The following is a 23637-nucleotide window of genomic DNA, read 5'->3' as shown; positions in this document are numbered from 1 at the left end:
CTTGATAGGTTTTTATGTTCCAATTACAGTACAAAACAGTCTTGCTTTATTTAAATAGAAATGAGGTCAAAGTATTTTGTTAAGGTTCAGGGTTTGTTTGCGGTATTTAACCTGGTTACCAAAAATACATACTGGAAAAGTGGGATTTCGACTCTTAAAACAAATGAGATTTGTTCTTAAGTCACTGTTCATATGATCAATGTAAGTAAAGGAAAAGCAAAAGTGTTCTTCAACACATGCCTTTACTGGGTTAATCTGCTGTGAAGAGTAGTTGTATATGCTTTTTCACCATTTGTTAATTTCTAGTGCTGATCTATAACAAAACAAATCACAAGTTTTTCTTAATTGCTACCAATTTTTAGCGTTTACCCATACATGCAATTCTGTCAGGCACATCATGACTGGAATTACATCTAAAAGAAGGTCCTCCAAAGCTGTTGTATTCCAAAGAGAAATGGGTGTCAGACTGTAAATAAAAGCCAAGGATAAGGAGATGCTTGAGAGATATGGCTCGAATATCATTCTAGAATCTAGTTCTGTAAAAATATTAGTTTGGGTCTTCAGCTACTCATTTCAGCTGAGAGTTTTGCATGTTCACCTGTTGGGCTTTGCATCCTCTGCAACTATTTAGAAGTCATAAGTAAGAAAAAGCGTGGAATAGCTACTGTAAAGTAGTTATTCAGCATTATGTCCTATGTTGGGACCCCTTTACAACTTTAAAATTCTGTCCTCGAAAATGGGTTTACTTAAGCTGCAGAAAAAAAGGGCTCAGCAAGTGAAGGAGGAGAGCACACAAGGGGTGCTAATGCCAGACAGCTATTGCGCCTTTTTTTCCCCTTGCTTTAAATTGCCTGTGAAATCCCTACGTACACAATCCCCTACTCTACTCCAGAATGCAAAATAAATATAGAATAGTTTCAGTGTAACAGGTATTGTTTCATGCTCACTGTAACTTGAAGTAAATGCACATGATAGCATTAGACCTATCTAGTTTGAACCCCAAAACCTGTAGAGCAGGCTTGAACCCTAGGAAAAGAAGTGCACTTTCCTTAACTTAAAGTGAGAAAACCCTTCGGTGAAGACAAATTAGTTTGTGGTTCACTGTTCAGCAGACTGTTAAAGCCTGTAGCCCTTCTATTTGCCTATGCATGTATGGTATTTAGCTGTTCTGAATAATAGAAATGTCTTGTACAGGACAAAGGGATGAGTATAACCATCTGCCTGGGCTGTTGAAGTAGCTCCTGAATTGCTTCATCATAGAGCACAGCACTCAGTTAAACCAGCACTGATTTTTTTTCCATCTCTAGGACCAGGCTGTAAGGAGCTGCTTCATGGTCACATGGTCCTCCACACAGTTGATGAACTGTAATCCTGACCCAAGTCCCAGTACTACAAATCCCCTCTGCCCCTTGTCAGTCAGAAGACCTGTGAACTACCTGTGACAAAACAGTGGTTTTGCCTTACAGAGATCCGTTAATGTTAGGAACCTGAGCTAAGAACATCTCCTTTATTCCTAATAACAATAAATAATCAGTTTGAAAGTTGGCTGCAATAAAGCTGTGAACATCTTCATGGGTACTCTAGTCAGAGTAGCACCTCACCAATAGTTGGTGGGCACAGGAAACACAGATCAGCCTGCAGTTCTCAAAAGTAATTTCCAGGATAGATGATTTTCAAGCACCACTTTAGCTCCAGATCTTGGGAACTGAATTGTACTTCAAAGGGCTACCCCTTGTGTTGCACAGCCTGATGTGATTGAATGAAGCAGTTTATTATTTATACATTTTTTTCAGTTTTGTTATTATCCTTGGATAGAAGACAATGCCAGTCCACAAGGGTGTAAAGTAAGATGTGAAGATTTTAAAAACTACTTTGTACAATTTCCTAAGAAGAAACTATTTATACTATTTTTAACACCTGAGATTTGATACTGTATCAGGAAACAACATTTAGAAATTAGCAGCTGGAGGGCTTTACTGGTCTTCTTGTGCCAACACTGATTTCTTCTGGCAATTTCTGTCTGAACAGGTACAATATTCATATGGCAAGAGACCACACATGGTTGAAAAATGTTCCTGTAGCTGATCTGATTCAATAAAAGTAAGGTTTGATATAAATCATGTTTGACTACTAGATAGATAGTTATGACTAGTAGATTTATTCATATCTTCACCATGGAACACATTCATTCTTAATTGTCTTATTTTTCAGAACATTGAGGTATGCGAAGCTGAGGATTTTTTCCTCATGACTCATGGGAACTAAGATAAGTGTCCTGATATTGATTCAAACTCTAAAAATCTTCACACCCACGGTTTATCAATCTTCATCTTTTATTTTCTGTTCAGCAGATACAAACCAAAGATAGCAACGGATCAATCATGTATGATTCAGCAGGTTGGTGCAGTTGTCCTTGAATTTTGTAGTTTTTTTATCTAAAGGCATTAATTTCTTTATAATGTCCTTGATATTCTGCTTCCTCCAGCCCATTGCCTGATCTCTCTTATTCTGGGTCCATCTTTCTACAAGGAAGATTTTTCATGTCTCAACCATGTCCTTATTCCTGTTAATATGCCATTTAGATGAGGAATGATCAGAAATTAGTCTTTGTTCTCTTTGTTAGACTGCAGATGATTGCTCTACTCAAGCCTACTACATTTGCTCTCACAGCGGGATTATAGCTGTGTGTGAGCTGATTACCTGCACAGCTGCAATTTTATTTCATGCTTTATTACAAGAGATAAATATGTAGCTTAGTGTGGTTCTGAGTCCCCAAGTCCTCTGGCTTATCAGTACCTGATTCTTCTGACATCTTAGGTTAGATGGGCACAGAGGCAAAATTCCTTACTGTTCATCAGATGAGGTCTTAATCTGACCATTGAAGACAAGAGCTAACAGTGTTCCACAGACGTAATCAACTGATGGGGATGGCCCTCGTCAAAAGAAGTCTGTTATGGGATTGAAAAAGAGAATAGATGCCTGTTTGAGTTATCCTGATTTGTGAAAATGATGAGACTTTCTGTTCAAAATTTCACCAATGATTCAGTCAGTTCCTATTTTGTAAAACTTTCTTTCCCCAGAACAAAATCTAATGGTGCAATGTCATGGTTTTTGTTTCTTTTCCAAGTGATGCTGAATCATTGTAGCAGACAGGATGTTTACAAAATCAGCATGTCATTTAAAATTCATATTCCCTTCAAAATCTGCCAGTACCCTTGCTTACTCTTACAGTATCAACTTTGCCAGGTACAGTGGCTAAAATTTTCCAGAAGAAAAGTGGAAGCAAATTTGTTGCTTGTACGTCATCATCACATTTCAGTTACTCAAAACATTATGGTAAGTAAAAACTTTACAGAATAAAAAGCAACAGAGAATATGGCTCTTTGGGTAACTCAGTGGTCAAAGCTATGACGTTCTAGCACTTGAGTGCATTACGTTCTTAATGCAGATTTTAGAACTTAATACAAATTCTTAGATGATGCTAACTATGCTATTAAAGGATGCTGGAACTCTGAAATTTAGAACAAGGTCACTGGCAGCCTCTAATGAGACCATCTTCTTAATACAAGGCTAATTATTTCTTGATGGAACAGTCTGTGATAATAATCACCATGCTTTTATATGGAAAAGAAAGAGAGCATGCAGGAGCTGAATTAATATTTAGCAGCTCAGAAATGTCACAGAAACAGAATCAGCTAATTTAGATATGTTTGTTGATTTCCTGTCCACTAGATAATAGCAAACATTTTTGCATGCTATTTTATGTCATTCATTATTTAAATAGCTTGATGTTATTCTTGTTGGCATAACCGCACAAGTAGAAACTCAAGAGAAAGCGCTTGATTTTTTCTTGATATTAAGAAACATATAGACACGGGAAACTGGGAGAAACAATCGAACAGTAGATGATACTTCCTCAAATAACATTTTTTTTTGACAAAGCAGCTGAGGTCTGATATTCTTTCTGCAATCTAGGATTCAAAATTATTTTCAGTTTAAAGCAAGAGTAAGAATGGGCTCTGATGCCTGGTAATTGCTAGCTCCACTGTATTTTAAATTTCTGTAGTTCTGTCTAACCTCATATGACAGGGTACCATTGCTAAAAGTCTCTGTCTTTCATCAAGCCTATGAGCCAATTCATTGTTATACGGAGTAGATACATCTTTACTAAGGGAAAAGAGCCCGAAAGTACAAATAAAATCCGTGTGAGTTAGAAAATGGATGGTGTTATTTTTTTTCCAGGATCCTCTTCGTCAGTCCTCTGATAAATCTGTCTGATAGCAGGTTTCTTATTTTTAAACTCAATCAATAACTTAAATGTGTTGAATAAAGAGAATAGTTTATATTGCACTGCAACTTTTGTTTTCATATTCTCCACCAAACAATTCAAATGAAGGCAGCAATAGGAGTTAATTAACAAAATACTTAATATCCCAGGCCCAGTATTCATACCTGTTAATAAACTTTAATTACAGAGATAAAATTAAGGTAGGGAAGCAAAGTTTTGCATTGCCAAAGATCTATAATATGTTGCTACTGCTTGGTGATTTGAAGTAAAATTTCAGGAATGTATTTTTTAACTTTCTACTTTAAAGAAATCTTATTTCAAGTGAGCTGAGGTTGTGACTGCTCCTTTGCTGACTTGAATTTTCAGTTGTTGTTTGCATTACACTAAAACATTTTGGACTATAATAGAAAAAATATTTTTCTTTTGGCAGCCTCAGGGAAGTTATATCTGTGCTCATGAGATTTCTCAAAAAGCAAAACATTGAAGAAAGCATATTAAATAGCGACAGCTTAAAGAAACAATTGTGACATTATACAGTGAAATATCTTAGTCAAGAAGTAAGATACATACAGGTTTCTGTTAACCATCAACTTCATTTTCAAACTAGTAAACTGTTCCAGGAAGCATTCTAATTAGACAAGCTTCTAGGAATGCAACAAAAGTATACTTTGAACTATATAGATATTTTCATACTTCAAATAAATACATGGTTGCTATGTCTTTTGGATCCCCGTACATGAGAAATAATAATTTTATGCAGTGTGTGTCAATGTACCTGGCCTTAACTTGCCAGGCATTGAATCCACCAGCTGAAATGCACACGTGCCTCATTATTTACTTACTAAATCATCTGCTGCACGTATTGAGCAGATGAATCTGCAAGTCATGGGACCGTGCATCCCAGCAGATATTCAAGGCAAAATCATGGTAAAAGCATCTATTTTTCCTGTTAAAATCTACTCAGATCTACATTTTCTGATATTACTGATAAAATTTGGGTTTACTCCTTTTATCCCAGCAATTTAATACAATTTAACTGTGATAGTTTATGGGTGTTAGGTATGTGTCAGAGGTAGACTATCTATTAAATTACATGTCATTGCTATGAAAATTTGTTGAAGGGAACAGTGTTGAGCTGGTATTTCTTAGGCATATTTGTAAAATGATTTGTAAAATGAAGGACTGTGTATTCCAGAGCTGGTTTGTAGTAAAACAACTGTAACACAAATTGAAATGAATTCATGTACAAGACCACATTACAAAAATATATCGTCTCTTTCATTGTTTGTAATACTCTTGTTGTAAATGTGAACCTTCACAAGGGTGCATATAAGGTCCCTTCTCTGACTCAGGCTTTGTTTTAACGTGGTTTAAACCTTCTGGAAGGTAGGACCTTAGACTTTAACAGCAAACTCTGCCATTCTAAGAGGATGAAAGACAGATCCATGAGCCCTGTTGTGAACTCTACCATGTTTCAAGTGCAATTGTCTTCTCTTGACTCAAAATATGTGACAACAGCTGTGCTCAGCCTTTCTGAGGAGATAGGACAAGGGGTCCCCTTGGAAGCAGCTGGTTGCTCTCTGTACCTCCATCAAGCTTGACGTAACACAAATGCGTGTGCCTGTTGTGTGTGTGTAGGTGTGTGTCCATTTTGTCATGGCTCCTCGGGAAGGGGGTGGCTATGAGTAGTCTGCAAACTGCTAGAGCAAGTCATCAGCTTTATGAGCTGCATCCAGATGACAGCAGTTTTGGGAAAGAGGGCAGTCGAGAGTGAGTCACAGGCTTAATTAAGTGGTCTGGGAGGTCATCTTCCTTTTTGAGATACATGAAATGAGAAGAGTGATTGGTCAAATAAGCTGAAGTCAAGGGAAATCCTGTTGAAATCACTAGTCCAACCATTATTTGTTATAAATATCTTTGGCACTAATTTGGAAAAATGTTGATCAGCTCCTAAAAGCTGCCCTACCCTTCTCCAGCAGCAAGTGGCCAGTACAGTATCACACATAATAACTCTGCTAAGGCCACCATTGTGGCATTGTGGGTCAGGTGGGGAACAGGTACAGTAGAGCAGTGATGAAGAAGAAAGTTCACTCTTGTGAAGATGCAGTGAACAGTAGACTTTGCATCTGGGAGTGGAAACGTGAGGCTGTGCCCCACACATGACTTGCTGTGACAGATCTCCCTCAGTAGCCTTCACCCAAGACAGCACTCACAGGTAGCATGAGCGTGACCGTATAATAGCGTTTCACCTCCCTCACAAGCTATCGCAACTCTCCCCACACTCTTCCTTTAGCTTCTCTTCATCCACATGCCCTAATGTGCAGCCACTGGTCACTATGCCTCACACTATCAGAAGTCCTCCACGTGAGACTCTCCTGCAGGGACTCTCCTGCATGCAGGAACGCTATGTTAAGCCCCTGAGGCAGCTGCTGTGCAAGTTGGCTCCCAAGCCGGCAGTGATACAGTCACGTTGGTGTGGCATTGACCTCCCCTAGTTAGTCCCTCCGAGGTGTGTTCTTCATAATTATGTCTCCATAATTATTTCGTTCTCCGGTGTGGCAGTAGGGAGGCACACGCTGCCCCAAACACCATGGGAGGAGTGGTGTGTTACCTTCTGCCGCTGTGTGCCTGGTGCTTGTGAAAAGCCCAGAACAACAGGGAGAGGGAGGGCAGGAAGAGGACCCAAAGGTGTGTTCCTTCAACACCTCCTGCTTGGCACTTGAGCCCTGGTTTTACGATGGTCAAGTGTCACAGGGGACCAAGTTACAGGGTGAATCAAATTCTATATTTAGGAAGAACAACTGGAAGCTATGACAGGAATTCCCTTTTACACTTCGCTTCTCAGCTGAGTCCCACTCCAGCCTGGAGCAGCTCTCAGTGCCGTCCGGCTGAAAGCATCGGAGCTATTTCAGACACATTAAAAGGATCACAGTCAATACCTCAGCTGGTAGAAGAAGGTACCTCTTTCAGCATCAAAAGGAGGTGCACAGACTCACTTGACGGTTTGGAGCTTTTCTTATATAAGTAAATAAGTAAGCTAATCTTGAAGGGGTCAATTAAAAACTTGGAAGATCCTTATGAAAACTCTTTAATAACTGCTGTGAGGTGACTACATTAGTTGTAGGTTTCTGCTTATTTTAATATCTCGTGCAGCATTATCAGTGTATTCAGAGCAGATTGTTATGGTTATTGCTTCATGCTCTGTGGGGGTCTTTAAAGACTTAAAGCAGAAAGTCACTTAAATACCTAGTGACTCATAAGAAGCCTAACTGTATTAGCTTGAGTACTGTGGTGCATAGGTACATGCTTATTGTCTTCTGTATGTTTGTTATAGTTATTGAAATATTCCATAAGGGTTTCGATGGTAAGGGAGACGTTCTTTCACTGTAAACTTAATAGGTAACTGTAGCAGAGAGAGCTGCTTTACAGCAAACGTGATCGCATTTACCTAGAGCACGTAGTAAGTTTTTTGTGTAACAGGCTGGAAGCTGCAAAGTGGGGGTTTCTCTTCTTTCGTGGTGCTAGCTGGGTCTCACAGTAGTGTAGTTCCCGTCAAAGCCTTTTAATAAGATAATACACTGCGGTTCTGTGTCCAAAATACCCCTCGTGCTCGATGCCGTGAGTGCGGCGGGGGGAAAGAACAGCTTCCAGCTGGGGCGGGGGGAGGGCTCTCCCTCTTGTCTGTGTGCTACTGTACATCTCTTGTGCCGATTACAAAAGGCGGTATTATGATATCTCATCGCATTTAAAGCAAATTGAATAAGTCGGCTTATTATCTTGCTGCAGCCCCGTCAGCAATTATTTTTAGCAGAGGGGCAGAAGACAGGTCCTTTGTTTTTCAAAGGTTTTTTTTTCGAAACACTGAATTATTTCACTGTAGTTAGTAGTCCTGCATTTCCCAAGTAGTCCTGTTCACGGGTGCTTTCACCGTGAAGCCAGGGCATTTGCAGGGGAAGCCTGGCATGAAACAGCTCCGAACTGAACTAACGTTGCTGCTGCTTTCTAAGTTTGGCTCAGCATGCAGCCCATAAAAGGTAAAAGGTAAGGTGTGGGGAGGCCGAAAAGACACCGGGGAATACAGGCTGCGTGCGTCTGCGTTTCTCTGGCTGCCTACAAGTGAAATCCTGGCGTGGAAATGAGGGTGAAGAGTGACGTTTTTCAAGTTTGCAGAGCTGATTGGAATGCCAGAAATAACTTAATACAATCAGCGCGGCACTCTTGACTCCCTCCCTGAGACGCGTGGCCAGAGAACAAAGGAATTTATAAAAATGAACTAATCACTTCAGTAATAGATGCGACTTTAATTTAAGGTTTATTTTCCTGTGGTTGATGGTCAGTATTGCTGACCTCCCATTGGAGGGTAACTCAGGGAAGGGAGGGAAGGGGAGAGAGCCAGGGAAGATTGTCTATTTTTACTCAATAGTGTGCTGTTGTCCTGATTTCTCTGGCGGTAATGAGGACAGCACGAACTGGTAGGAAAATCACCTCCTCCAAAAGGAGTCCTACACAATTGTATCATGCATCCGTCTTTAGGAACCGGTGTCTGATTGCAATCATTTCGAATGCAGACTTCTTGTGAGCCCAGAGCACCCCACTGAGGAGCACTATTGCTGTACTTGTTTTAAAGTCCAGATTCAATGTAAATCCTTACCCATTTAGCTGTAGGTGGCCCAAGGAGTGTGTATCAGTGTTTTTGCAATGCACAGGCATGCAAGACAAAGGAGTACATCTTAGCTTGAATTTCTTTGTGATAGTGTGTTTACAGAGTGTTTTAAAATGCTTTATATTAATTTCCTGTGCTTTTGTTTCCATTTTTCATTCTGATTACAAAGAGGAGAAGGTGATAAGAAAAATGAATTAGACTTTTCTGTCTTATGAGTCTTATCTTTCCAGTAAAGTGTGTGATTGTTTTGTGTTTATCTTTGGCATACAACCACTGGTTAACAGCACAGTTATTTCTATGCATTGTAGAGATTTCCAAAAAGGAAAGAGAGGGAGTGCAGTAGTTCTTTTTGCTTTTTCAAAATTAGTACAAATTTTCTCATGAACTTCAGTGGCTGAAATTTCATCCCCTAAAGTAAATTTTGAAGTTTTTTAAGCTACCTCTGATTTTAAGATTTTAAATGTAAATGTAAAACCACAATATAAAACTCACTGGAAGAATGCTGGTGTTATTTTTCATGGTGGGATTTTTTTGCTGATTTACTAATTTAGCAGAAGCAATTTAAACCCAAAGAAATCTTTGATGTCTTGTGTTGTTGGCTATGTGTTGGTTCGGATAGCACTCTTTACAGCTGAGAGTGCAATCAGAGAGAGACCTCTAATGGCAGGTCATTTTTCATTTAAGTTCTGCTCAACGTTATACACAGATTTAAAGCCCATGTGAGAATACGCAAGAGCAAGTCTTCCATGCAGCCCCAGTGATACAATTTCAGGCTGATATTCCAGGCTGAAGCCAACCTACAACTGAGCTGTACGTTTCTTTGGTACTGCCTCCATGTGACAGTCATACTCTTTGAAGTACCAAAGCCTTTGACACACTTTTGGTTTCTCAGTATACTTCTACTGTTCCCTCCTACCTCGTTTATTACTTTTCTCAATATTTTCCTTCTCAGTTCAGGTTAAATATAGTAGCCAAAATATGCTGTGGTATGGTTGTGATCAATGAGTTTTCTAGTGAACTCGTTTCTCCCCTTATAGTATTGCTATCTTATTTTGTGTTATAATGGTTAAATGACCAGACTTTGATGAAGGTCTAGTCCAGTTAAAATCTTAATTCTTAATGAAAGAATAAAAGGCTAAGATAATGTTTCAATTAAAATTAATCTGATAATAAAATTTCTTGCCTTTTTTTCCTTTACATAATCTTTTTTGTTTGATGTATTTCTGTTTGTTATTGTCTATCAATACTGTATCAGTCCATATTTCTCTGCCTGCATAAGATTATATGGAAAACTGTTCTTTTTCATCTTATTGCTAAAGAAAATTGATGAATCTATGTGATCTGAAACTTTGAATAGAGGCTACTTTTTGCCCTAGAAGTTGTCAGATAACTTTACAGTTTGACTACCTTGATCATTTCCAGTCTATAGGCATTAAAGATTTGTAAGGATTTGTGAGTCAGAAAATGGTTATGTCTGCATTTATCAATGTTTTGTAGAAAGTTATGCTTTATTTGAAAGAAGGTTTAAACAGAGTTCTAATAATTCCCACGTAGATACTGTGACAGAGATAATCATACATTGTGTTATCCTCAAATACTTCCCTTAATTCTTACTCATTTTACGATGCTGTTAAAGTTTGAGAGATTCCTTATCTCTACTCATTATTGTTTTTAATGTGAAAGAGATACCTCCATTTGTGCCTATGAAAGATTAATTGGAGAAGCTCAGGTGTTCTGTCTCCTTCTGATATTCAGAAGGAATAACTAAGCAACTCTGAAACTGAGATGGAAACAGGAGCTGGGCAGATGAAATGGATGCCTGTCAAAAGGCAGCATGGGTTAAGTTCTAGCTTATCTGCCTTAGCTATCAGAATGTCAGAGCCTGTAACACTTTCCCATTTTGCTTGCAGGGATAAGCCTCTGTCTTAAAAATGTCAAAACAGCCAGCGTCACATGTCAAAGCCATTCAGGTAAGAGACAGTATTTATGTTTCTAATATAACAAAATAATAAATCTCTACCTCAAATGCTTGGAAAACTGCGGTTTTTGCTCAGACAAAGCACCACAAAAGACCTAACTGGGGCTTATTCTTTTAAAGTGAAAAGCTTGCTAGATATAAAAGCACTGAAAAAGTTTGACCTGAAGAGCATCTTATGATCTGAGCTGATCAGATAGGCTGGTTGATCGCTTGTTGCATGGTCTTTCAAGTGTTAGGTTATGTCTGTTGGTGGATCAGCTAAGCAAAACACGGTGATACATCTGCTGATAACTGATCGGTATTATGACTAAATCTAATTCTTGCAACTATTGGATTTTCCACACAGTTAATGTAGTGCTGGAAAAATAGGCTAAAAAGATGGCACAGATATTGTGAAGTTTTTCACGTCTGCATTCCTTTAGAAAAAAAAAAAACACAACTTCCAATTTTTTTAAGAAACCTTTTATTTAAAAGCCAAGGTAAAGTGAGAGAAATGTTAATGTTTTCGTTAAAAAAAATCTTGTATGTATAACACATACCTCCTCAAGCAGTATATGCTCATAAAGATGAAGTTGATTGTCACATATTTGTAAAAAACAACTGAAAAATTTTCAAAACATCATCATGAAGTAGCCCATGAAGAATGTGTTTATCTCGTGCTGTCACTGATACTTGCCAAAAAGCTAAAATACCTGCTGAACTGCAGAATTTTACAGAATTCTCATGCATTTAGTAAAATGCACTTGCAATGAAATTTCCCAATGAGTTTAGGTTCCCTAGAAATTATGTAAGAAACACAAAATGGAATTTCTGAAGTCTGATCTGTCCTGTTTCCCTAAGATAATACTAACTCAGTGGATTGGAGTATCAAGAAGATTAATTGCCCAGTGGCTAGAGAGCATACTGAAGTTGCAAGGCACTGTAAAAATGTTAATTTTTTTATCATCATCAACAATACTGGAAAAGGCATGCAAACTGCTGTACTCTGACTCAGTTGAAATTAGCCAAAGTTTGCCATTGATTTCATTCAGGTGAAATTTTCATCCCTCTTTTACAGTGACTATGGAAATGTTTCTATGATTAATGAAAAATTGTTGATAATTTATAGCTCAAAAGTATTTACATTTTACATTTAAACTCTATAGGCATATGCAGGCATTTTTAAGGAATGAATTTGGTTTGCTTGTTTCCTTAAAGTGAAGAAATATTTATAGACTTCTTTTTAATTTTATGATGACTTTCCAACTTCAAACTGTGAAAAATTGCTACCAGTTTGTCCAGTTAAAAACTGCATTAAGTTTAAGCATTACATGTAATATTTTAAGAAACTTTGATTTTTGCAAAGGTAATTTGAATAATGAGAAAAATTACAGCACAAATTTTAAAATATATCTATTAAACATTGTATCAAAGGTTGCTCCAGCAGGGAGACTTGCACTTGAATCGATGCCTATTACACTTTGAGCACTCTAAGAACCATGACTCAAAATGTCACGTTACTTTTATACGTTGTGATTCATATATTATGATCCTTTGCTATTATGTGCTATTATAGTAGGACTGACGTCCCCTGGGGAATATACATCGTGCTGCAGCAATGGAAATGTAACGGCGCTGTACTAACTGAAGTATTTCATAGTAGTCTGTGTCAGAAGTGAATTCTTTCTGACCATATAAGATGTATGCCAAAATTTTCACTTGCCAACAGCCACTAAATACACATGTGGGAGAATTAAAAGTAGAAACTGGTTCCCCAGAGTGGTTTGGAGCAATATAGGACCAAAGTGATTCCCAAGAGTAGTTCAGGGTGATAGAAGACCAAAGTAGTGTTAATTCCTGGTAACATTCATTGCTGGCCTCTCCCCACTCAGTGTGTAAAAGGCTGTGTATAGCTCTGGCTGACAATTATTCTACTTACAAACGCTACTCTTGGCTTTCCTCAGGGGTAAGAGTGAGTGATTTCCCACATTTTTTCCTGAATTATTTTCAGTTTTGTCTGTAGTTCCTCTATTTTTTTTTAAACTTGCATATGTTTGCACTGAAGTGGCTTTCCAACTTACTCAGTCATGCTTCTGGACAGCTAGGAAGGTTACTCAGTCATGCTTCTGGACAGCTAGGAACGGCTGTGATGGCTGTGTATAGCTCTGGCTGACAATTATTCTACTTACAAACGCTACTCTTGGCTTTCCTCAGGGGTAAGAGTGAGTGATTTCCCACATTTTTTCCTGAATTATTTTCAGTTTTGTCTGTAGTTCCTCTATTTTTTTTTAAACTTGCATATGTTTGCACTGAAGTGGCTTTCCAACTTACTCAGTCATGCTTCTGGACAGCTAGGAAGGGCTGTGGAGAGTTTACCCATAACAGTCCTCAACTCATGCAGGGCTGCCGGTAATTCAAGACCTGATGGTTCCTGTTCTGGATGCCTGGTCTCTAGTAAACAGAAAGAAGAACACAAACACATCTCTACACACCGGCTTAATCGAGTCAAACCGGCTTACAGATATTTTTCCTTCAGTCTGTTCAGGAAGACCTTAGTCCAGTACATCAGTATGCATACCTACTCACTGTGAATACTGCAATGACATCCAAAATATGGTAGGGAATTTCCAAAAACAAAGGACGATGCAAAACCGGTAGTTTTAATAATTATCATGCTTAAGAATAATAATCGCACCTAGAAAGTCTGTCTAAAGCAATTATTATTTAGGATTTCAGGAGTTTGGAGCAAAAAAAAAATAATATCCTGTTTAGCATTTCACTGGATGGGGAGTAGGCGAGGAAGAGATGACTGAGACTCATATTTCAGTTCCAGCAGACAGGTGACAACAGCCCTGAAACGTGTTTTAAAAACAAAATTGCAAACTTGTGATGATGGCAGCACAACACAGTCCTTGCAGAGCTACACTGATGTACAGAATTTGGTCCACCCATTACACAGCTGCTCATCCACAGGAAAGGACCAGCACTGGAATTAGAGGGAGGTTTACAGCTCAGGACTTTGGTACTGGAACTGTTTGGAAGTCAGTCATACTTTCATTTCATACTAGAAATATTTTAATTTATAGTATGTGTTATCAGATCCAGACAGTGTTAAACTTTGTCTTAAAGGCTGCTCGTTTCACCAAGTTAATATTTCATATCTTCAAAATATATCTGCGTACAGCTTGTCCAAACTTTGACGTGAATGCACTTATTGCAGATAAAATAGTTCAAACCTCTTTTGTGTGACACAGAGTACTGTGAAAACACTGAAGCAGACGAAAAAGCGGTTTATTTAATTTAATTAGCAGTCTGGCACTTAGTAGTTCATTTCTGTTTCCTGAGCCATTTTTAGTCACAGCTGGTCTGTCAATCACAGCAGGAAATGCAAGGGCTGGGTATCAGAGTTTACCGCGCTGTGGCATGCCCCGGGTGGCCGTGGGAGGCTGGCTTCTGCTTTTACTGACTCCAAGGGGAAGGAATGCCTGAGTTCAAAACGAGCACCAAGAGGAGAGATAATTCTTAATGGTTCAGCTCTGCAAGTTTGTATGACCAGGCTAGCTGTAAAGCACAAAGAAGTTTTGTATTCCAAAAAAAGAACCTGCCCGGAGGTATTGGAGGCTGGTGGGGGAGATGCTTAAAATTAGAAATAGCAAAGCTGGTTTTTTCCACTCCTAAATGAAATAATGGGTTAAGTACTGTGAGGCTGAAAATGTGCTGTCTCCTGGGAACTAAGGAAGTGCAGGTGAAAGGTTTCACAATATCTAAACTAATGCTTAGTAGAAAAGCATTATGAAATGAATACCCAGTTGTCTATAAAATACGTGGCCCTACAGACTTTTGCCAGCCCTGCTGAAATGGCAGCATTACCTTGCATAAATAAAATAAAGGGAAATTGATAAATAGAATACAGGGAAAGGTACTTATTTCTTGGCAAATGGATTCTTAATTTGCTAGACGTTAGATTGCAGCTGTCAGAACAGTTGCTGTTACTGAAAACAGTGGGATGTTTTCCTGTGGTTGCCCAACCTGGGGCACGATCTACAAGACCACGATTTGAGCAGAAGAATGGGATTATTCATCTTCATTTAATGCAAATCAGTCAGATGGTAAACTACAATAGCACAGCTTGCTATTGGAAGGTTCTCTGTTTCCGCTCCATAACATTACCGATTCACCCCATGGTTTTACCAGTGGGAGTCATGATATTTTGATGACATTTCCTAGGAGCAGCATCTCTTCTGAGATCACAAGATAAGAATAGGTATAAATTGTGCATTTAGTTGATCACACCATTTGACTTTTAAAATAATCCAGGCTGGGTCACATCAGGAAATAGATACATTTTAGTTGCTCTTTCCAGAGCAATGTTTTCCGCTATCATTTTATCAAAAATCTTTACTTTTAAGGTATCTATTATAAGCCCTGTTTATGCTATGGCTACTGGCCTCCTGCCACAGATAAAAAAATCAGACTGATGCAGTCATTTGGGTACCGTTCTGCAGGGGGTTTGCTAAAGCTGGGAGCTAATGGTCTCTACAGCATTGGAGCTGGCTCAGCCTGCTCCGACCCATCAGCCCCCACTGCAGACCGGGCTGGAGTGGCTGGGCAAAACCCAGCAGGAGCTGGAGGGTCAAAAAACCTTTCTGCATTTTCCCTCTTTGGAATGAAGAGGTCTGCATTTGCAGTTTGTAGCAGCTGTGGGTAAATTGTGTCAGTAAAATCCCATTTGAAACACTCGTGGCTTAAGTTGGCTCATGATGGGCTTTCCTTCTTAACTACCTGTGATTAACAGAGATCAGAACTGGTGTCACTGGTGGAGGGAGAGCGGTCCAGTGGTTTGGGCGTTACTGTAGGATTTGTGTGATTTACGCCTCAGTGCTGATTTTAGTACTCACTTTCTGTTTGACCCTGACCAAAGTGAAGCAGACACAGGTGCCTAAAGACACATCGGTGTCTAGTACTCATTTGTTTAAGGTCCAATGAAATCAGGGAGCATTAGACTACAATGCAGAACTTCAAAAGCTTTCTAGGTAGCTTTGTTTTTTCACTTTCCGTCTTTAAAATGGAGATGAAAGCACTTCTCTTTCCCATGGGAACCATGTAAAGATGCTTACGTTGAAGGCATAAGTGCTCAGAAACAACGATAATGTCTATACTCGTCTCCCACCCCTTTAGCGTTACACCATTTACCAACTGTATGTCTATTTATCAATCACTATTACATGCATTATAATTTCCTTCTCGCAGGCTAATATTAACATCCCAATGGGAGCATTTCGACCTGGTGCAGGCCACCCTCATAAAAGAAAAGAACTTACACCTGAAGAAGTGGAGGAGGTAAGATAAAAAGGTGGTGGGCTTTTTTTAATTTTTAATTTTTTCCCCAGAACAATCTCTGCCACTGAAGGAAGAAAGCCTTTTAGTCAAGTTACAGCACTACATACCAATCTTAGGTAACACAACTGAACATACATTGATCATTCATGGAAATAATTGGTCATCTACTGAACGCATATATACATTGTTCTGGTTTTGATCCCAAGGCACCTATAGGAATTTAAACTCTTTCAGAGGTGCATAGCTCTGCTTTAACAGCAGGATGATATCTGCTGACAGGAAAGCCAGCCACGGTTTCATCAGCAGTATTTATAGAGGCTGGAGTTGACAGGATACAGCAGGAAAAGTTATAGCAAGGCTTTGGAAGAATCTGCTGCTACCTGCTGCCCTGCAAAGGGATTTATTGTTACAGCTTAACAATATTGGAACAGGTTTTCAAACCTGACACTTTTTGGAATATTTATCAACAAGTAGAGATCAAAAGTGAAGACCACACATTTGCAAATTAAAAACAGAATTTGAGAGCCCATTTACCTGCATAGGGGGAAAGTAATCCATTTTAGATTGAGTTCTGTGTTTGCATGCCCGTATTTTACACTGGCTATTTAAGACTGAGTCCTGAATAAGAAGTCAGATTTATACCTTAACCAACACTGATCACAAAGGTTATGATTAAACACAGATATCATATTTCTGGATGTTAGTAAAACATCTTATTTACCACAAACTTTTATATTAAATAAGGACTAAAACCAACAGAGAACGAGGTAGCGGGATACTCCAAACAAGGAAAAAATGCGAGTGAAGATGAGTGTTTATGGCTTCTTGGACATCTGGCTTAGTTTAGATTTATAATGCCCACCTGCGAACTGGTCCTGCTGGGCCAGAGCGGTGGAGGGTCCCCAGAGCCAAGGGCAGGAAAGGCTCAAACTGATCCCATGCAGCTGGGCTGCTGCTGGCAAGACTCGGCCAGGTGGACTTGCTGCCATCTGGGTGAAGCCTAGTTGTCATGGCTGGAAGGAGTCTTCTCCTCACACAGAGCAGAGCCATGAGGACCAGGAGGGAGGTGGATAGCCACTTCTCTCTGGGGCTGTGGTGGCACCTCTGCTGTTTCAGCCCTGAACAAGAAGCAGCCAGATTAGTTTTGGACAAATCATCAGCTCCTTCTGACCTGGTACTGGTACTTAAAATGGTCAGGTTTAGTTATGTAAGAGCTAATTCTTCCTTTTCTGTCTAAATCAAACCCATGTCTTCCTGAATCTCAACATATTTGATATAAATAGCATTCTGTTTAAACAGAACTTTCCTGAAGAAATCAAACACAGGCTGACTTAACTCTTCTTCAGAAGATTTTAAAAAACAAACCCAAACATACAAAGTGACCTTGAACACATATTGTGGCTTTCTCCCCTGGAGAGAAATCAAAGCATATTCTCTCTGCAGTAATTAAACTGGAGAAGGAACGCACGTTATCAAGCAGAAACTAATATTGCATGTGTGAATTCTGGTAGTATTTGAGAAATAAAATAAATGACTAGTGCTGATAATTAGATTTGGTTGGGTAATTGAATATTGCTTTGCTTCTCGGTTATGTGAATACTGTATATGAGATAGACATTATGGAATGAAAGTTCTTGGCCCCGGTTTTATAGCCAATATGCAACCAAAGCAATGGGAGTAAAGACTACAAAAACAGATCTTGTAATTGGAATAGAATAAAAACGCTACCAGTGGACTGACTTACCATTTCAGCTTTGTCATCTCGTCAAGTTTTGCCATACAGCTCATGATTCTTTAGATCAGCTTTAGACAAATACAGCTTTTGCTTACAGTGCTTAGCATTTTCCACTGTATTTTAAAACCTTGGCAAAGGAGTTGAGGGAAATATGGGTATTACTCAAAGGCATGGTGGAGTCAGAAGGGAACGCGTATTTTTGAAGATCAATGGAGCAGACATGTTAGCATACAAAAGAAATGGGGGGTGGGAATTTCAGAAAATAACTCTTCAGTCAGAGCATTTCCATGCATGTATTTGTTAACTCTTGTCGTATATCTAAGTCACTCTTCAGAGTTCCGTCAATAAAACTGAAGGCCAAGGTCTGATCTTAGCTATGCATTGCACACAAAGTGAGTGATATAGGGAGGGATGCAGTCATAAATAGCACACACCCGAGATTAGATGGGAAAGCTAACATCAATTTATGGAGAGCAAAGTATCCAAAACACGGTCAAAGTTTGCACTGTTCGTACTACAAGAAGGGATGCTATTGGACATGGCTTGAAACAGTACTTTTAACACAGTATCTGCTATGAAGGTTTGAGGGATGGTAGTTTTTCCTGATTATTCAGATTAGTTAGATGTGCAAGAAAACTGTCAAAGGCAACAACACAAGCTGATGGCGTCTTTGACTGTGGATACGATTTTGTGCATCCCTTCAAACAGCTTCTGTATCAATTTACTTATTCTCCTGCTGTGCTTTGCTACTGTTCCAGGATGTAGATCATTAAGCCAGATATTAGACAGTATATATAGTATCTGGAGCTGGACTAATGACTGGGATTTTAAATGATCAAAACAGAAACAACTGTATGATGTTATTAGCATTTTCTTGTATTAACTAATATCTAAAAAATGAGAAAGTATTAACTAAAAAGTGAGAAAAAATAATACAAGTTTACTAAGCCAAGCAATATAATTGTTGCTTCAATTTTCTTATATATGGCAATCTCTAGAAAGTTTGCAAAGATCAGATAAGAAGAAAATGTCAGTTTTCTAAAATTCCTTGGTTTTTTGCTACTTGACATTGCAAAAAGTCTGCTTCCTGTTTAGCACGTAGTTCATTAGTCAACAGAAAAAGGAGGGTTTACTGGCCAATAATATTTGACAGATATCTTTGGAATTTTAAAAATTAAGTCAAATACTAAGAATTGACTGTTCACAGTCAGTACCCCTTTCCAAAAAGGGTGGCTAATAAATCTAAATACTGAATTAACTTCAAAAAGCCCATCCCAAGAGGAGTAAACAAAAAAGAAAAAAATTATTTCATTGTGAAATTATTCACAGTAAAATATTAATTCATCTCTAAACCTACATGATTCTCCCTGTATGCCAGCTTTATAAAATATGAAACAGGCTGGAACAACCTTAAACTCCCTACTGGAAAACTACTCCTTCAAAACATTGCTCAGTCTAGAATAGAAATTGTATAAAATACATGCTCTACCTCATCTAGGAGCAGCAGTACAGCTGAGGTACAAAGGACTGAAATACACTGTTCCACTGGGAAATTAGCCGAGATGCTCACTATTGTGTAAGTGCTGTTATTTAGCTTATATTTTTAGTGTGTCAACAAAATAGCCATCAGGTACTACCTTAATTCAAACATAAAATGATAAAACCCCTTCTGGTCTTACAGCTAAGGTTCAGAACAATTAAACATCAACTCAAGCTGAGTTTGGATGGAGCTTTTGGTGTCCATAACCTACTATCATAACTCTTCTCTAGAGCTGCAGAAGTGCGTGATGGTTTTCTTCCCCGGCTGGCCAGCAACTATGAGACACTGAGAGAAATTAGATGATAGAAATGGTTATTTTACTTGTTTTCCCTAAAATTTGAAGGACCTGAAACTTATCTTTAATATTCTACTTTGTTAATTTTCCACTGTAAATTCTTACTCATTTACCAAAAGATCCACGTTCCTCTGCACTGAACACCTTCTAATTTTTTTCAGAATATTTTTAGACATTTTAGACAACAACCAACAAAATAACCTGTTTAGATAACGACCAACAAAATAATCTTCCTGCCTGCCCACACTCCAATTTCCATTGGGATTGTATTTAGTATAAAAGCATCCTTCCCTGTTTCTCAAACAACTGACCTATGTTCATGCTCAAGAGATTGCTCTTGTGGCAGTAAGGTCATGGATATCCTTTTGTACAGAGTGTTCCTGCTTCGACAGAGGAGGAGAAAGACAAGAAACATCTCCCAGGAGCTAAGAAACTTCCAGGTCCTCCTGTCAACTTGTCAGAGATTCAGAACATAAAGAGTGAGCTGAAATATGTCCCCAAAGCTGAACAGTAGCTGGAACAACAGGTGAGTAAAACAGGTTCTTTGGATGGCTCTAGGAGAAGCAGGCTGATGCAGAAACCTCTTTGTGTGAAAAGGTGGCTTTCTGATTGCTTCAAAGGACCTGGAGTAACACCCCATATTTCAAAATATAAGAAAAAAAAGTTCATAATCCTTGAAACATGGAATTCTCTGTTGTTTCAAACAAGGAGCATGTGGAAGACTATATATGATGATATATGGCACCCACCAGCAGGTCTAACAAAAAGTGTATTCAGCTGTTAGGAGTGTTGAAGCCAGCTTAAAAATCTGTAAATCAAAACTGATATGTTAATAGCTTCATGTATTTGATCACACAAACATGCTCAATGCTACTTGTGACACCCAAGGACTTGCTATATATCTGTCCAGGGCTCGGAAATATGATATAGGACCTTGGGGAGATGTGTGCTCCTCTGGAATGGCAGCTGGAGACCAGGCAGTGACCCTCAGGCACTGCAGGCAGCACCAGAAACCTACGGGTTGAGCCACTGGTCTATGACTAACACCACAGCTCACACTTCATCTTATTTTATTTAAAAGAAAATCTTCAGCACTTTGAGGCAGATCTCAGAATTATTTTAATCTAATTTCAAACAAGGCCTATAAGCCTCTGTTGTTCTATGTTCTGAGCCCTAAAGAAATTAATGATCATTTTTGTCCATGAAATTATCCTCTGATTTTCTTCAAAAAGTCTGTGTCAGTAAAGATGCATCAAGCAGTTACAATGAAAATTCAGCTTTAAAAAGAAGTTTCAATACAAAAAGAAACCCCTGGCTACAATAAGAAAAAAATAGTTGTGTCACATAATACTCATCTGAATTGTCACTTGTGCTTATTGACATAAGTCCTTTTTATCATGAAGAGACAGAGGAGCTAAGCTGAGGAGAAGAACATAATCTAGAATTTAGTGCACTGAAATATAAATGAAGAACAGAAGAAAACAGAAAGCAGTGCATCAGGGTTCTGGGAACGCAGAAGAGCTATGGATGAGGAATCTTGAAGTAAATGGCATATATTCCAAGTGAATTGCCCCAATGCACAATGCAACATTAACTTATTTTTATGTGCAGTATAAATATGCCATTTAGAAGGAAAAAGTGTTTAGTTTCTTGTTTTTTACCCTGCTGTGTCATAATGTTCCTGTTATTTTAAAGAAACAAGAGTCTTTCTCTTCAGAAAACTTGGGAAAAGGAAAATTAACATTTTGTAAAATGTAACATTGTAGTCATTGCACTAAAGCAGTGCCCAGAGAAATATGAATTTTTTAATGTTGAGGCTTTAAGGAGTTTTTTCTCTGTAAAAGATATTTAAATGTAAATTTAACCCCGTATTTATTCTCAATGTATAAAACACTTTTTTAATAATCAGCTTACTGGGAGTCTGACAAAAACATTTAGGGTGCGCACAACAATTCACCCTAAAGAATGGATTTCTACAGAAAGGTCAGCAAAGGGCATCTTGAAAGCTGTGAGGTCATTATGAAGTAACTTTTATCTGCATCATTCTTTCAATGTTGTCTTGGTTGTCAGGTTCTGACAGTGACACAGATTTCTAGGTTTTGGGTAGGGCAGTCACAGATCACATCTGAAAACTTAGTTTCTACAAGTGTTGAAGACACAATACTCACTGAAGAGTAGGAGTTTGGGCTTGGTTGCAGTGCAGAACTAAGCATGTGCATAATTTCTGCATAAAATTGTGATGTAAATCAATCACTTGTCATATAGAATCATAGAATGGTTCAGGTTGGAAGGGACCTTAAAGACCATCAAGTTCCAACCCCCCTGCCATGGTCAGGGACACCTCCCACTAGAACAGGTTGCTCAAAGCCCCATCCAGCCTGGCCTTGAACACTTCCAGGGATGGGGCATCCACAGCTTCTCTGGGCAACCTGTTCCAGTGTATCACCACACTCCCCGGAAAGAATTTCTTTCTAGTATCTAATCTAAATCTCCCCTCTTCCACTTTAAAACCATTACTCCTTGTCCTGTCACTACACTTCCTGACAAAGAGTCCCTCTCTGGCTCTCCTGTAGGCTCCCTTCAGACATTGAAAGGCTGCTATAAGGTCTCCCTGGAGCCTTCTTTTCTCCAGGCTGAACAATCCCAGCTCTCTCAGCCTGTCCTCACAGGGGAGGTGCTCCACCCCTCTGATCATCTTCCTGGCCCTTCACTGGACCCGTTCCAACAGATCCATGTCCTTCCTGTGTTGAGGACTCCAAAGCTGGACACAGTACTCCAGGTGAGGTCTCATGAGCTCAGAGTAGTGGGCAGCCTTGAATGGTACTAAATCTAAGGATTGTCCCCTATAGAGGACATTCACTGGTTCAATTGTTTTAGGCGTAACCTGTAGCCTTGTATAAAATGTGATGTGGTCAGTGAATTGTTTTATGACTGGCCATGCCAAGCCAGTGAAGACTTTCTGTATTTGCAAGAAATGCACGCTCACATCTGCCTGATACTTTCCTTCATCTCCAAGAATCATCATCCTTTGGATGTGATGCTCTCTAAAGAATGGTCAATAGAATATGCCTGTGCAGAGAGCATACTGATAAATGAGTACATTCTTTGGTTTTCACAGTTTGGAAATGAATTTTTTCCTCACATCAGTACAATAAACTCTTCAGATATTCACTGTTGAGGGACTTCCCTTTGTTAGTATTTATTAATTACTTGTGGTCCTCTATAGGAAATAGCTACTGAAACTGGTAGAATAACTGCAAATTCACCAGATAATTTCCATTATGCTGTGATCCTATAACATGATCTTATAGAAGTATCAAAAATATACATAAATATGTCAAAAATACCAAATGTTTTAAAACTACAACAACTATTTCTAACACTGCCTCTTAGTAGTGTCATTAGTCATTGGATAGTTTCAGTAAATTGCAAGTCAGCACCATCAATTTTGTTTTAATTTTGATCCATGTTTTCATGCTTGGTTTTACAGAGTGCAAACTCATCAGCAAAAATAAGGAACCTGCAAAACAGTGGGTTGGTTCATTATTTACAAACCCATTCCTACATAATTTGCACTTTAGAATAACTTCTGTTAAATATCTTTGGTCTTGCTCTTTCACCAAATTAGGAAACATGAATAGACTTGCTAAGGTCATAGTTGTGAGTCTAACAGTTTGTGGGAGGGATATAATTAGTAAGATGTCATGAAGCTGGATCCACTGAAGGTCATGAAGTGCTTATCAGTTAAGATATTCCTGTAGTCATCCCCAGCTGCTGGTCTATCACGTATAATTAACTAATTAGCGTACTCTTCTTTGT

General features: G+C 38.8%; 1 protein-coding gene across 5 annotated transcripts in view; it reads left to right on the top strand.

The window, feature by feature from the left end:
- Positions 1–7027: 7027 nt before the first annotated feature.
- Positions 7028–23637, top strand: part of SMPX (small muscle protein, X-linked) — a 42259-nt gene continuing 25649 nt past the window's right edge. The window contains exons 1-4 of one of the 5 annotated variants that reach the window (XM_014960380.1): positions 7028–7245; positions 10862–10921; positions 16159–16248; positions 20192–20344. In XM_014960380.1, the coding sequence (XP_014815866.1) occupies positions 10883–10921; positions 16159–16248; positions 20192–20332 (270 nt within the window). In that variant the 5' untranslated portion in view covers positions 7028–7245; positions 10862–10882 and the 3' untranslated portion in view covers positions 20333–20344. Of the gene's footprint in view, positions 7321–10861; positions 10922–16158; positions 16249–20191; positions 20345–23637 lie in introns of all 5 variants that reach the window. The other 4 variants (XM_014960379.1, XM_014960378.1, XM_014960377.1 and 1 more) reach the window with 4 other exon arrangements.

This window comes from Calidris pugnax, unplaced genomic scaffold, assembly GCF_001431845.1.
Source record: "Calidris pugnax isolate Ruff unplaced genomic scaffold, ASM143184v1 scaffold188, whole genome shotgun sequence".
Taxonomy (NCBI): Eukaryota; Metazoa; Chordata; class Aves; order Charadriiformes; family Scolopacidae; genus Calidris; species Calidris pugnax.
This window is presented reverse-complemented; position numbering and strand designations above follow the sequence as displayed.